The 14,253-nt window shown below is 48.8% G+C and overlaps 1 protein-coding gene across 2 annotated transcripts in view; it reads right to left on the bottom strand.

Annotated features, from left to right (window-relative positions):
- Positions 1–10,635, bottom strand: part of B4GALNT3 (beta-1,4-N-acetyl-galactosaminyltransferase 3) — a 97,868-nt gene extending 87,233 nt beyond the window's left edge. Inside the window, exon 1 of one of the 2 annotated variants that reach the window (XM_024991825.2) lies at positions 10,361–10,635. In XM_024991825.2, coding sequence (XP_024847593.1) covers positions 10,361–10,529 — 169 coding nt within the window. In that variant the 5' untranslated portion in view covers positions 10,530–10,635. 2 annotated transcript variants of the gene reach the window in all.
- Between the last annotated feature and the right edge of the window lie 3,618 nt (positions 10,636–14,253).

Raw genomic sequence — 14,253 nt, 5'->3', positions numbered from 1 at the left:
TCGGTACCATTTTTCCAACAGCATTTGCTCCCTCTGTGTCTCTATGTCACATTTTGGTAATTCCTGAAGTATTTCAAGCTTTATCATTATTATTTTACTTGTTATGGTGATCTGTGATCAGTGATCTTTGATGTTACTTTTTTTAAAATGATGCTACTATTGCAAAAAAATTATGACTCACTAGAGACTCAGATGATGGTTAGCATTTTCTTTTTTTTTTTTTTTTTTGGTTATGTCACATGGCATGTAGGATTTTAGTTCTCAGACCAGGGATCTGGCCCCCTGCAGTAAAAGCATGGAGTCTCAACTACTGGACTGCCAGAGAAGTCCCAGCACTTTTTACTCAGTAAAATTTCTTTTTTTTTCCCTCCTGAATTCAACCAATAAAGTATTTTTCACTAAGCTATATAGGTACGGGTTTTTAGACATAATACTACTGTGCACTTCAGTTCAGGTCAGTTGTCAGTCATGTCCAACTCTTTGCGACCCCATCGACTGCAGCATGCTATTACCATGTCCCCATCCATCACCAACTCCCAGAGCTCGCTCAAACTCATGTCCATCAAGTTGGTGATGCCATCCAACCATCTCATCCTCTGTCGACCCCTTCTCCTCCTGCCCTCAATCTTTCCCAACATCAGGGTCTTTTCCAAGGAGTCAGTTCTTCACATTCAGATGGACAAAGTATTGGAGTTTCAGCTTCAGCATCAGTCCTTCCAATAAATATTCAGGGTTGATTTCCTTTAGGATGGACTGGGTGGATCTCCTTGCAGTTCATGAGACTCTCAAGAATCTTCTCCAACACCATAGTTCAAAAGCATCAATTCTTCAGCACTCAGCTTCCTTTATGGTCCAACCCTCACGTCCATACATGACTACTGGGAAAACCATACCTTTGACTAGATGGACCTTTGTCAGTAAAGTAATGTCTCTGCTTTTTAATACACTGTTTAGGTTGGTCATAGCTTTTCTTCCAAGGAGCAAGTGTCTTTTAATTTCATGGCTTCAGTCAACATATGCAGTGATTTTGGAGCCCAAGAAAATAAAGTCTGTCACTGTTTCCATTGTTTCCCTATCTACATGCCGTGAAGTGATGGGACCAGATGCCATGATCTTCATTTTTTGAATGTTGAGTTTTAAGCCAGCTTCTTCACTCTCCTCTTTCACTTTTATCAAGAGGCTCTTTAGTTCCTCTTCACTTTCTGCCATAAGGGTGGTGTCATCTACATATCTGAGGTTATTGATATTTCTCTTGGCAGTCTTGATTCCAGCTTGTGCTTCATCCAGCCCAGCATTTCACATGATGTACTCCGCATATACGTTAAATAAGCAGGGTGACAATATATAGCCTTGAGGTACTCCTTTGACAATTTGGAACCAGTCCGTTGTTCCATGTCTGGTTCTAACTGTTGCTTCTTGACCTGCATACAGATTTCTCAGGATAGACTACAGTATAGTGTAAACATAACTGTTACATTGGAGTAGAAAATGGCAACCCACTCCAGTATTCTTGCCTGGAGAATTCCATGGACAGAGGAACCTGGCGGGCTACAGTCCAAGGGGTCACAAAGAGTCAGGTGCAGTTAACTGAGCATACATTCAACTGTTACATGCACTAGGAAACCAAAACCTTTATGTGGGTCACTTTCTCGCAATATTTGCTTTATTTCAGGGGTCTGGATCTAAACTCACAGTATCACTGAGGTCTGCCTGTATAAAACCCTTGGTCTGTCTGGAATGCCATTTCTCTACGCCCTCATCCTCCCTTCTCCTTTTCCCACCCTGGGCCCTGTTCCCCGGTCTTGGTGCCATAAAGCACACTTCCACCTTTGATCACTTGAAGGATCTCAGTTCCCTCACCAGGGATCAAACCTGGATCCTGGCAATAAAAGCAATGAGTCCTCTCACCACTGGACCACCAGGGAACTCCCAAGAACAGTTTAAAAGAAGAGAAGAAAAGGGTAGGCGGCAGATACCACCTCCTCCCCAGGCCTGTTTTCTCATGTGAGTAAAGGCACTGGACCGCTGATGTCTGTGACATCCAGAAGAAGCCACAGCTCTTCCCTGGACTGGCCTCAGCGGGTGGGGCTGAACCCACAGGACTGACTTGAGATTCTTGGCCTTCCTGTCCAGTCCCCTGCGTTGTTTTATTAGTATTGTCAGTGGTGCCCCAAGCTTTATTAAATTCCTTACATTTATGTCAAAGACAGTCACTCAGGTCCCAGCATTTGCTAGTAAATTTCAAGCTTTTGATATTTTCTTCATATATAAGGAGGTGAGAATTTATTTTTTTTAATTATTGATTTTTTTGTTCATCGGGAGTTTCCTTTTTTGCACCAATTTTTATTTTTATTTTTTGACCACTCCACACAGCATGTAGTATCTTAGTTCCCCAACCAGAAGTTAAACCCGTGTCCCCTGCATTGGTAACACAGAATCTTAACCACTGGACTGCCAAGGAAGTCCTAAGAATTTATTTTTAAATGTCATTCAATTTTTCAATACCTAAATACATTAAAAAAGAAAAGAAAACAATTTTTCAGGTTCTGGGGGGTTTTAATCTAGAATTCTTTCCAGAATCAGGCATCTGGTTATCATAGCTATTATACTTTATTTTTTCTTTTCAACAATCTATATGTCAAAGCAGTGAGGTTACAGGTGATGGTTAGTTTCCTCTTCATATTTTTATATATCCCATTCATTTACTGATTTCTTTATGCCCTGATTTAATCTAGAAAAAAACTGAATTTTTTTGTGATTTTCAAGTACCACAGAAGATAAGATGACATAAATTAGAGTAGTTGTGGGGGAAAAAATGAAAAGATACAGGCACAAAATTGATGCCAAAATGCAGTTCATAAAATCTTTTACATGTTTTTCCAAATGATCCAAAAACTGAAGCTTTCTAGTAACCAACACAAAGGGAGAAACCTGAGTAGTAGTACAACTTGCATGGCCAATAAAAAGGAAAATGAATGGGTTGCTCAAGCATGGCTATTTCAATGATCAAGACCAGAAGAAAAGATCTCATCACAAGGAAAAAAAATTATAATTATGTGATGATGGATGTTAACTGAACTTAGTGTAGTACTCATTTTGCAACATATACATATATCAAATCATTATGTTGTGTTGTTGTTGTTTAGCCACTAAGTCATGTCCCACTCTTCTGCAATCCCATGGACTACAGCCTGCCAGGCTCCTCTGTCCATGGAATTTCCAGGCAAGAATACTGGAGGGGGTTGCCATTTCCTACTCCAAGGGATCTTCCCGACCCAGGTCACCTGCACCGCAGGAGGATTCTTTACTACTGAGCCACCAGGGAAGCCCATTAGATGTACACTTTAACATTTCAATTATATATCTAAAACGGGAAGAAAAAAAATAAAGACCAGAAGAAACATTTCTGGATGGCTCTCAATCCCATCCTTGGAGAATCTCTCGGGGCTATACGCATAGCACTGAGGTTCTGGTCTTCCTTGGCCCCTCCTTAAGTTACTGGATCGGTTATGTGGAGAGCTCGATGCACAAAAAGATAATTTTATAGTAGTTAATATGGTCCAGCATAGGTCCGTCTAGTCAAGGCTATGGTTTTTCCAGTAGTCATGTATGGATGTGAGAATTGGACGGTGAAGAAAGCTGAGCGCCGAAGAATTGATGCTTTTGAAGCATCAATTTGGTGAAGACTCTTGAGAGTCCCTTGGACTGCAAGAAGATCCAACCAGTCCATCTTAAAGGAGATCAGTCCTGGGTATTAATTGGAAAGACTGATATTGAAGCTGAAACTCCAATACTTTGGCCATCTCATGCGAAGAGTTGACTCATTGGAAAAGACCCTAATGCTGGGAGGGATTAGGGGCAGGAGGAGAAGGGGATGACAGAGGATGAGACGGCTGGATGGCATCACCGACTCGATGGACATGGGTTTGGGTAGACTCCGGGAGTTGGTGATGGACAGGGAGGCCTGGTGTGCTGTGTTTCATGGGGTCGCAAAGAGTCGGACACAACTGAGCGACTGAACTGAACTGAACTGAACTGAATTGAATATGGTCCAGGCACACAGCCATTATCTGGTATAATGAACATGTATTATTTTTATAATCATAAGGAAATTCTATTTAAAAAATAAATAACACACTGTGATTCATTTCCATAAAGTATAAAAATTAATCTATGCTTATGGTAGTGACAGCAAGTGCTGGTCAAGTTGTTTCTTCCTTGGAGTGTTCCTTACACAGGTATGCTCAGTCTGTGGAGATTCATCACGCTGCTTCCTTACATGTGCACTTTTCTGTACATGTAATATACTTCCATGAAAGGTAAAACAAATCAGGGACCACATGGACAATTCGCATGCTTATTTTCTAAAAAAGTTGGTCAATAGTTAAGAAATTTAAAAGTTTAGCATAAAAAATTAATCACATACTAAACTATTACAGAGATTAAAAAAAAATTCATGACTTCCCTGGTGGTTCAGTGGCTAAGACTCCAGGCCAATGCAGAGGACCCAGGTTCAATCCCTGGTCCGGAACTAGATCTGCAAGTCGCAACTAAGATCAAATATCCCACATGCCTAACTAAGACCCTGTGCAGCCAAATAAATAAATATATTTTTTAAAAATTCATTTCTGCTCATCTCATGGGTACTTCTAACACAATGCAGCACTTGTAGGAACCTAAGAGTCTGTAGAAATGTAAAGATGTATCCATCATGCTTTGCTCAGATGCACTGACAGGTTCAGCCCAAAGGCCTTTATATACCCTGTCCAAACTGCTCTTGGCTCTTCCAGTGGTCCTTTTCATATCAGATAACATTTAAACCCATTAACTGTAGGTCACAAGGTCCGAGGAGAGTTGTCTGAAAGCTCAGAACGTGTGCTTGGCCTAGCTGATGCCTCGTCATCCTCGGATAGAACGAAATGTGCTCGTGGAAGTTTAAAGGGAAGGCCCTGAGACTGGTGGAACTCAGTGGAGAAGCAGGCGGTGAGAGGCCAAGTCCAAGAGCAGCCTCCAGGCCCCGTTCCAAAGCAAGCCCTATCCTGGCGGCTGCTCTGCTCCGCTCCATAAAGCCCAGGCTGGAGGGCAAGGCCAGCCTCTGGGGCCTGGAAAACTACTGCAGGCAGCCCAGCCCCTCTGCAAGCCAGCACAGGAGCGGCCACTGCAAAGATCTCATGCTGCTTGGACACATGACTCCCAGGACACAGTCGGCATCCGCAGCACCATCGACCGGGGCCTCAGGTCACCCGAGGGTCTCAGGTTGGCAGGAAGAGAGCAGGGCCTGCCAGGCTGCCAAGACTCTGTGCCCACGTCAATGAGGACTACAGAACCTAGGGAAAGGAGTGGTCACAGCTGAGTCCTTGTCCTTGCTTCCCCCAGGCCTGCTGCAGACCGCGCTGGTCCAAAGGAAACACACTTCTAATAAGAAAGCACTAAAGGCGTCATTCTTATCCTTTCATTTGCATTTAAAGGCTATTGTTGTTTGTATGTATTATGGAACGAGGAACAAGAATTCCTAGGTTCTATTCTTGGATCCATCACTGATAAACAAAGTATCTGCCAGTGGAAAATATCAGGTGCTTGGAAATTCAGAGCTTACCATCCAAACCCAGGAGGTATCTGAGTGCCCAGTATTTTCCCTGAACTGGATACTGATCTGAAGTTGCACGCAGCAGCTGGATGGCAGCATAAAGAGACAGACGACTTGTGTCCTACAACGTAAGGAGGACAGAGGGACAGGAGCCAGAGGGACAGCCCAGCCCGGGGTGGTGTGGACAGGTTCCAGGGGCCACAAGGAGCCACGGAGCAGCTGGGCTTCCCTCCCCACTTGCCTCTGCTGCTCCGAGTCTCAGCATCCTGGCTCAGCCCACACATCTGTCTCTCCTGCTTCTCCCTCTCTCCCAGTCTGTGTCTCAGATTACTCTTCTACCCTGAGTTACCTCCATGACTGGGGGGTTTGCATCCCTTCTAAGTCGGAATGGCTGTGGTGACCCCAGAAGCTGCGGGGCCAGCCTGACCTCTGTGACTGTAGCTCCCCAGTCTGCTCAGAGTCCATTAGGAGTTGCAAGGCCAGCCAGAGAAAGGTGTTTTAGGTTTCAGGTGGTGGAAGCCAATGAATTCCTGAGCTTGTGGACACTCTGGGTTGTTTGGCAGGTAAACTGGGCCTTTATATGGGGACATTGCAGACCCAGCCTTGCGAGATCTGGAAAGAGGCTGGTACGCACGACTGCTAAGCCCTGGCTCTGTGCCCAGAGATGACTGCTTGGTTCCAGCATCAAGTTGGTCACAGCAGCAGGTCAGTTACAGATCAGAGAACCTAGAAACCATTCTAGTCCAGACCTCTGCCCTCTGGCAGGACGAAGCTAAACCAATCTGAACAAATGGGTCTGGCTCGTTAAAACCTGCCAGAACGGACTCCTTAACTTCCAGTAATCGTCTGTGCCCAGGGCTGCTTTCAGCCAGTACACACCAGTACAGCTGTGCCAGTTCTCAAAACACTGGAACATTTATGAACATGTTGGCATATAGTGACTGCCCCAGACCCTCTGAATGTCCCACTAGATCCCTGACCTGTCCCCAGTGGAGCTCCATGACCCAACAGCTAAAGGCCAACGCAGTCACAGCATGGAAACTTCCGCCCCAACCCAGCACCACCATCCATACAAAAGTACAGTCTTGTTAAACAGTTTCACTATCTTTCCTTTCCTCCCATTCAGTTTTAAACCTTTGAACTGTTTTCTCTTATCTGCTGAATAAACACCACCCTTTAAGGTTATTAAAAGTCTTCCCTAATCTGGCATCATTCTCCTTCACCAAACCCAGACACCCAACACTCCCAAACATGAACTTCTTGACTCTTGGTCTGGGCTTCTGCTGACCTCTCTGCCTGGAACATCGTTCTCTTTGTGCATCTGCTAAAGTCTTACCAACTCCTCAAGTTCTCCTGAAATGTCACCACTTCCAAGAATTATTAGTTCAAAGAGCCATGTCTCATTTTCACAAGTGTCACAGCAATGGGTAGTTCTATCCATGTAAAACACGATGGCTGTCTCATACTGTGATTATTTTCACACATGCACCCAAACCGCCCTCCAAGAGGGAAAGCTGCGAGAGACAGAAACCATAACGGAGTCATCACCACATCCAAGTGACTGAGCACGATGCAGTGCTCGAGCTATGTGCTGAACAAATGTTTGTTTAAATGAGCAAGTGAACAGCTCTCTGTCTTTTGTTCAAGGGACCCATTTTTCTATCTGTGAACGATTTTGGATACTCCCCATGTGGCTGTATCTTTTTCTAATATGGAGCTCAAACTGCACATCGCCCATGTCAAACTATGGGGTTACTCCGAGAAGCAGCAGGAAGCATGCTCCCTGTCATTACCTTACCACCCTGGAGTCTGTTAACTGCCATCTCTCCCCACACTTCTCCCAGCGCCAGATCAGGGTGGCAGCCACACAGGGACAGGCAAATGAAAGGTTCCTGGTAATGGAGGCTGGCCTTATAGATGACAGGAAGGCTGGTGGTGGGGTGAGTTGGCAGGACTGCTAGAGGGAGGCAGGGTGGTCAAGATGGGGTTCCGGTTGCTGCTGTGTGCCAGGGTACATGGCAAGGAAGGCCTGCAGCCCTCTTCCCACCCTTCTGCTTCCCAAGTCCTCCTCCTCCCCCACTCTCCCTCCAGAGGAACAGCTGGGAGCAAGACCTAGAAGACAAGAGAAGACTTTAATGCTTGGTGTCTCGGCTTCTTAAAGACAAATGATGGGAGACAGGGAGCCAGAAATCACAGCCACTGTCTAAAAGTCTCATTCCAACAGGAAATCAGAAAAGAGAAGAGGACTTCCCTGGTGGTTTAGTTGATAAGAATCTGCCTGCAAATGCAGGGGACACGGGTTCAATCCCTGGTCCGGGAAGATCCCACATGTCCCAGAGCAACTAAGCCCGGGAGCCACAACTGTTGAGCCTGCGCTTGTGCTCTAGAGCCTGAGAGCTGCAACTACTGAGCCCCCTAGCCCTAGAGCCCATGCTCAGCAGCAAGAGAAGCTGCCGCAAGGAGAAGCCCATGCACCACAACTACAGAGCAGGCCCTGCTCATCACAAACAGAGAAAGTCCTCACGCAGCAATGAAAACACAGCACAGCCAAAAATGAATAAATAACTTTTAAAAGAAGAAGAAAAGAGTAGACTATGATGGGATAGCCCCGCATGAAAAGCCACCCTAACAGCAGGTGGCCTGGAGGAGTTCCAAGAGGCTGAAAAGAGGCTTGATGTTCAGTGGCTAAGTCGTGTCCAAGTCTTTGTGATCCTATAGATTACAGCATGCCAGGCTTCTCTGTCCTTCACCATCTCCCGGAGTTTGCTCAAACTCTTGTCCATTGAGTCGGTGAGGGGAGGCTTGGACCCCCGAGGACCCTTAAAGACGAGGGTTAGAGGAGTGGAAAGCTGACTGTGGAGTAGGAAGCTGGGGACATTCCTCTGGAGAAGGGTCAGTTTGGAAAAGGAAACAAAGAATAAGGAAACCCAGGTAGACAGTGATGGTGCATCGAGAAGGGGAAACAAACAGACCCAGGAACTAATGGATGGAGAAGGATGAGGCAGCCAACAGGAGACAGAGGGCGGGAGCAGGTGTGAGAGAGTATGACTGTGGCACCCCAGCTCTCTGAGGAAAAAGCACTCTTGAGGAAAACAGGCTGGGGGAGGGGAAAGGGAGGCCCTTCACCTCAGGTCACCAAGCAGCTGCCTTCCCCTCTGTACTAATCTGTGCAGAGGACCCCACAGGCTCCCACATTTGACAAGATGGTGGCCACACTGAGAAGGGGTGTCCCGAGGAGGAGAGAAGACAGATCTCACCCGGACCTCCTACCCACCCACACTTCACCTGGGCTCACCCACGTGGGTCGCTCTGAGTGGCCATGGGTCTGGGAGTATCCATCCACTTTGTCCTTCAGAGGGAAGAGCTAGGCTTGGGGAGGGAAGACCAGCTGCGGGACGGCAGACCGGTCTTCAGAGGGAAGCACCCTCCTCCTTAGAGCCATGGACCTGACTGGGAAGACCCTTCCTCACACCGAGCGGAGCTCCCGGACCCCAGCAATGCTCAGGCATGGAGATCACCCAGTCTGAGTGCCCAAATGGAAAGGGACCAACTTCCCCCTTTGGCCTGAGCAGCAGCCACCTGCTCCTGGATTCTCCAACTCCGTTAGCAGCAGAATCAGGGATGGAACCCCAGTCTCCTCACCACAGCCAGAAATATTTCCACGGCCACAGAGGCAGAGGTTCTGCCACAAGTATCCGTCTCCATTCTGAAGCGGCTCAATTACTGACCCAAGTAATTCCCTGTCTTTCGCCACAAGAGGAGGCAAAGCACCACACCCAACCGGGGGAAGAGCAGCTGACACAAGAACTCAGAGCATCTTCTCAGCAGAGCTTCACCAGCCGCTCCTCTGGTTTCCTGAATGCAGTGGCGGGGGGGGGGAGATGTTTATCTAGAATTCCAGACAACATTCTGGGATTATAAATCTCCACCCTTCAGGCCCGGGAAGGACACCTGGTAGTTCTGGGAGATTCTCTTTATCCCAACTATCACAGTGACCTTTCAGACAGTCTTGACACTTTGAGGATTTTTACTTCACTCCGTCCTTAAACTGAAAATCGCCTCGGCTAGCCATGCCTGTGGAAGCAAAGCCCTCTCTCAAGACAATCCTCTCCCGTTTTCCTAGGAAGAAGCCGAGGCACAGAAAAATTAAGTGGCTCTGGCTCCCTTGGAAGAGTAGGAATCCACCCACCGTCCGGTCCACGGAGCTGCCCACTGCGCCCTGACCGGGGTCCGGGGTTCAGCCCATTCTGCAGGGTGGTCTGGGGACTGTAGACAACCCTCTGTGGGGGGACAGTGCGCGGTCGGGATCTGGAGAGGAAGCCACTTAGGGGGAGGTGGGCGACTGGAGGAAGAGGAAGGGGCTGGGAGGGGAGTGGCCTGTGGGAAGGTGGAGGGGGTGGGGGGCGGGTGGCTCTCGGCCCTGTCGTTAAAGTAAGGAACTCCCCCCCCACCCGCCCCGAAAACGCAGCTAGGGAGCGAACCCAGTGAGCCGTGGAGACACGGCGGGGAGAAAAGTCTGGGCCCCGAAGACAGGAGCGCGCGGCCTGCCGGAGGCGGCCGAGGGACCCAGAGGGACATGGACCCGGCCCGCGTGGACGCGTGTCTCTGGCAGCGGGTCTGCGAGCCCAGCGCCGCCGGGGTGGCCCGGGTCCCGCCGGCGCCCGGCACCTGGGGACCCCGCGAGTGGACACCCGGTCCGCGATAGGGGGCAAGACCTGCAGGCGGGGGCCGCCGGCCCTGCCCCTCCCCACCCCGCGCCCCGGCGCTACTCACTGCGGTTCAGGGGGTTCCCGCCGACCTGGGCAGACGCCGCCAGTTCCAGATAAAGCGTCCAGAGCCCCACGGACACCACGGCAAGCAGCAGCAGCAGCCGGAAGCGCCTCCGCAGCAGCTTGACCGGGCGCAGGAGCAGCCGGAGCCGCGCGGCCCGGGGGCCCCCCATGACCCCGCGCCCCCGGCCCGCCCGCCCTCCCGCCCGCTCAGCGCCGCGCCCCGGCCGCCCGCCCCGGCCCCCGGCTCCTGCCCACGCCGGCTGCGGGCTTGCAGCCGCCAGCCCTCGCTCTGCCCATGAGGAGGTTCCCCAGGTGCGCCGCCCCGCCCCGCGCCCCCGCCCGCGGCCCACCTGCCCCGCCCCCGGACCGGCCCCGCCCCCGGGCACAGGTGGGCCCCGCCCCCGAGAAGCGGCGGGAGGGGACTGCTGCTCTCGCCTTGCTGGTCACTCCCCGGCACCTCTGCAGATCGGGGTGCGTGGGGCGTAGAGGGCAGTTGTGATCCAAACTCTGCGCGGGACGGAGACCCGGCAGGTTTGCTCCCAAAGCGCAAGTGGTGTCGAACTGGGCACACGCGGGACGCGGGGGCGCGCGGGGAGGCTTGTCTGGGGGCGTTTCGTGGCCTGCAGCGATTCTGCTCCTGCCTTAGAGTGGACGTTCGAGTCCGGGAGCCAGGGCCCCTTCGTTCAGCCGCAGTCCCCTCTCCCAGCACATCTCCAGGAGGCCCTAGGGGAGTTACACGGCCCCCAGGGTGACCCCAAGCAGTTGTTCTCAGACTAAGATGACAGAGCTTGGTGGGAGAGTGGATGTTGGAGGGTTCTGAGGAAAAAATTACAAGTCAAAAAACAAAAAAGCCTAAAGGAAACTCACTCCTTGAATTAAAAAACTTCATCAAGATATTCCTCCAGGCAGGTAAGATTTTATCCTCTTATTTGAATGAGAGTTAAGAGTTCAGAGGGGCAGAGTGGACTACCTAAAGGGACAGTGCAGTTTTCTTTTTCCATTTTTCTCCTGGGACGACACTCAGGAGACTATAGAGAAAGGGGAGAACCACAAGCCTTCCTGGACATTTTAAAGCCAAATGAACTGCATGCAAAATACTGTTCAAAGACAGAAGCTCACATAATTGAGTGCCGATCCCCTTCTCTCAGTTGCTGAGAGTAGCTGGATGTCGCACTGTCCCACAGGCTCCACTGGACTATTGTAACTTTTCTAACTAGCCGCTCAACTGCAGACTCCCCACCTGCATGCCCCCATCTTCTCCACTACCACCAGATCGTCCTTGTAAAATTCCTTTACACCTGCTCAGAAATGTCTACGTGCCAGTGCCTACGGACTAAAGTGCAAACTGTCATTCCGGAATTCAAGGCCTTCCAAAATCTTGTCCAACTTCATAAGACCATATGAAAGCTGCTGCAGCTAAAATTAGAGCTTATTCACTGCCTCCGAGACATTTTTCTTTCCAGTTGGTCAGGTCTGACTCCTCCTCCAAGGTCCATTGCAAGTGTATGAAGCTTTCTTGGGCCAGCCCAGTCCTGAGTAACGCCACCCCCCTTGGAGCTTTAACACACTGCCTGCATGATATGTACCCATCCACTGACAGCACACACTTATTTTGAGTTTGAGTCTTGTCTTCCAAGATTGAGTCCTTGCATCACCGACTCAATGGACATGAGTTTGAGCAAACTCTGTAAGATAATGAAGTGCAGGCAAGCCTGGCATGCTATAGTCCAAGGGATCGCAAAGAGTCGGACATGACTTAACGACTGATCAACAATTTGTCTTCCAACTTCGCTGTAAGCCTTCAAAAGTGGGAACTGTGCAGGCTTAGGATACAGTATGGCATCCATTTAGCACTCAGTACCATTGGTACCATTTGAGGACCAAGGCAGCACCAGGAGCGAACATCCCCAGAACTCTGTGTAGTTCTTTAGCCAAAGGTGAGTCTAGAGAACAATTCTGTACCAGTAGCCTCAGGGGAATGTCTCTGTGAAGGTCCAGACCACAGATCTGGACACTTACCACCCCTTCTTTCTCTCTAGGAGACCAAGACAGGAGCACCCAGAGTGTAGAAGCTTGGCTGAGGCCGAAGGGAGGTGACCAGGGTCCCTACACGTGAAGTCTCTCTCTCACTGGGGCGATCACCCTTGATATTAGGCTGAATCACTTTCAGGATTTTGTCATGAAAACTGGTGGCAGCCCCATGATTCTCTCCTTAAAGTTTGGCCCTCTGGAGTGATGGATGCAACTGCTTCAATGAACCAGAGCCTTGAAGTGTTTATTATGTGGGAACAAGGTGAGAAATAAAACACGGAGCATACCATTTAGGAGAAAAAAATATTCCACCGAAAAAGAAAGCTAACACTTTAAAGGTCAAGTTTCTAGTCCAAATAGTGAATTCCAGAGAAATTCGGAAAATGAAAAAGGAAAAAGACTGATCTTTTCTGCATCTCTCAATATTGTGCCCTCCTCTTCTCACTCCTCCTCTGTTCTTACACCTTGAATGGTGTCCTTGAAGGGGATGCAGGGGTGGGGAGGGGTGAGGGTCAGGAAAACCCTGGGACTCTGCTTCCCTCTTCAGACTCTGCTTTCATTTTTATTTATTTTTTAGGTTTTGACTGCGCTGGGTCTTCACTGCAATGCATGGGCTTCTCTAGTTGCTACACAGTTGCCTGCAGTTTTGTGGGATTTTAGTTCCCCAACTGGGGGGTTGAAACTCTGTCCCCTGCTTTGGAAGGTGGATTCTTAATCACTGGACTCCCAGGGAAGTCCCAGAGCAATTCTTCTTCTAGACTACAGGGATGTCAGAATATACTAACTCCTGTAACCCCAGGACTTGCCTTCTCAGTTCCTGAAACCTGATGTCTATGTTATAATACAGCACCTGGGCTGCTTCATTGTTTAGGACTCTGTGCTCTCACTGCTCAGGGCCTGGGTTTAATCCCTGTTTGGGGAACTGAGATCCCACAGGCTATGTGGCTTGGCCGAAGAAGAAGAAGAAGAATGCAGCATGTTTGAGCTTATAGTATACCTGATTTCATCACTTACTGGTTGACATACCATACTAGTAAGTGATGAAATCAGGACTAAAGCCAGATCTTAGCCTCTGGCTTCTTTCCATTGCACCCAGATAGTCCTGTCTCAGTCCAACCTTCCATAGTCCTTTATGGCTATACAGACTTCCTTCTCCTCCTCACTTTTATTTTAGGAGCTTCCCTGCTATTCACATGTTATTTCTTGGAGATACCTTGGTTGGAAATTCCAACGATAAATTCATGGGGAGCTCTGGGCCATCACTAAGCCAGTGGCTTAGATGGAGACATAGAGGCCTGAGTTCCTTTGAGAGAATTCCCGAGAGAGAGAGCTGAACAGTGCGATCCCCAAGGGCCACGATCAACTCACATAAATCATCCGTACCCAAAGCTGTAGGTTTCTCTGATTCCATTTTGCACGTGGGAAATGGGCTCAGAAATGGTAAATAACTTACTCAAGGCAATAAGGTAACTCTGTCTCAGATGCGACTCAAACTCAAACTTACTAACTTCAGACCCAATGCTTTTTTTTTACCCCCTTTGCACATGTTGCTACCTTGGAAGTTCCTCTGGAGAAATATATTCACCCTGGAAACTGTGAGCTCATCCTCAGCACATCCGTAACTCACTCAGCCACATGATCCTTCTTCTCATCCTCTCCTCCCCACCCTCATCCATGCCTCCTGGGCCACTCTTTGCTAAAGACATCTTTTTTTCTTTCTTTAGCAAAAGAAAAAGATGTCCCTTCCTTCCAGGAGTCCATCTTTCACAAATCTCTTTTTTCCTTAAAAAAAAATTTTTTTAAATGTGGACCATTTTTAAAGTCTTTTTTTTTTTTTTTTTAAATTTGTTACAATATTGCTTC

The sequence above is a fragment of the Bos taurus genome, chromosome 5, assembly GCF_002263795.3.
Source record: "Bos taurus isolate L1 Dominette 01449 registration number 42190680 breed Hereford chromosome 5, ARS-UCD2.0, whole genome shotgun sequence".
Taxonomy (NCBI): domain Eukaryota; kingdom Metazoa; phylum Chordata; class Mammalia; order Artiodactyla; family Bovidae; genus Bos; species Bos taurus.
This window is presented reverse-complemented; position numbering and strand designations above follow the sequence as displayed.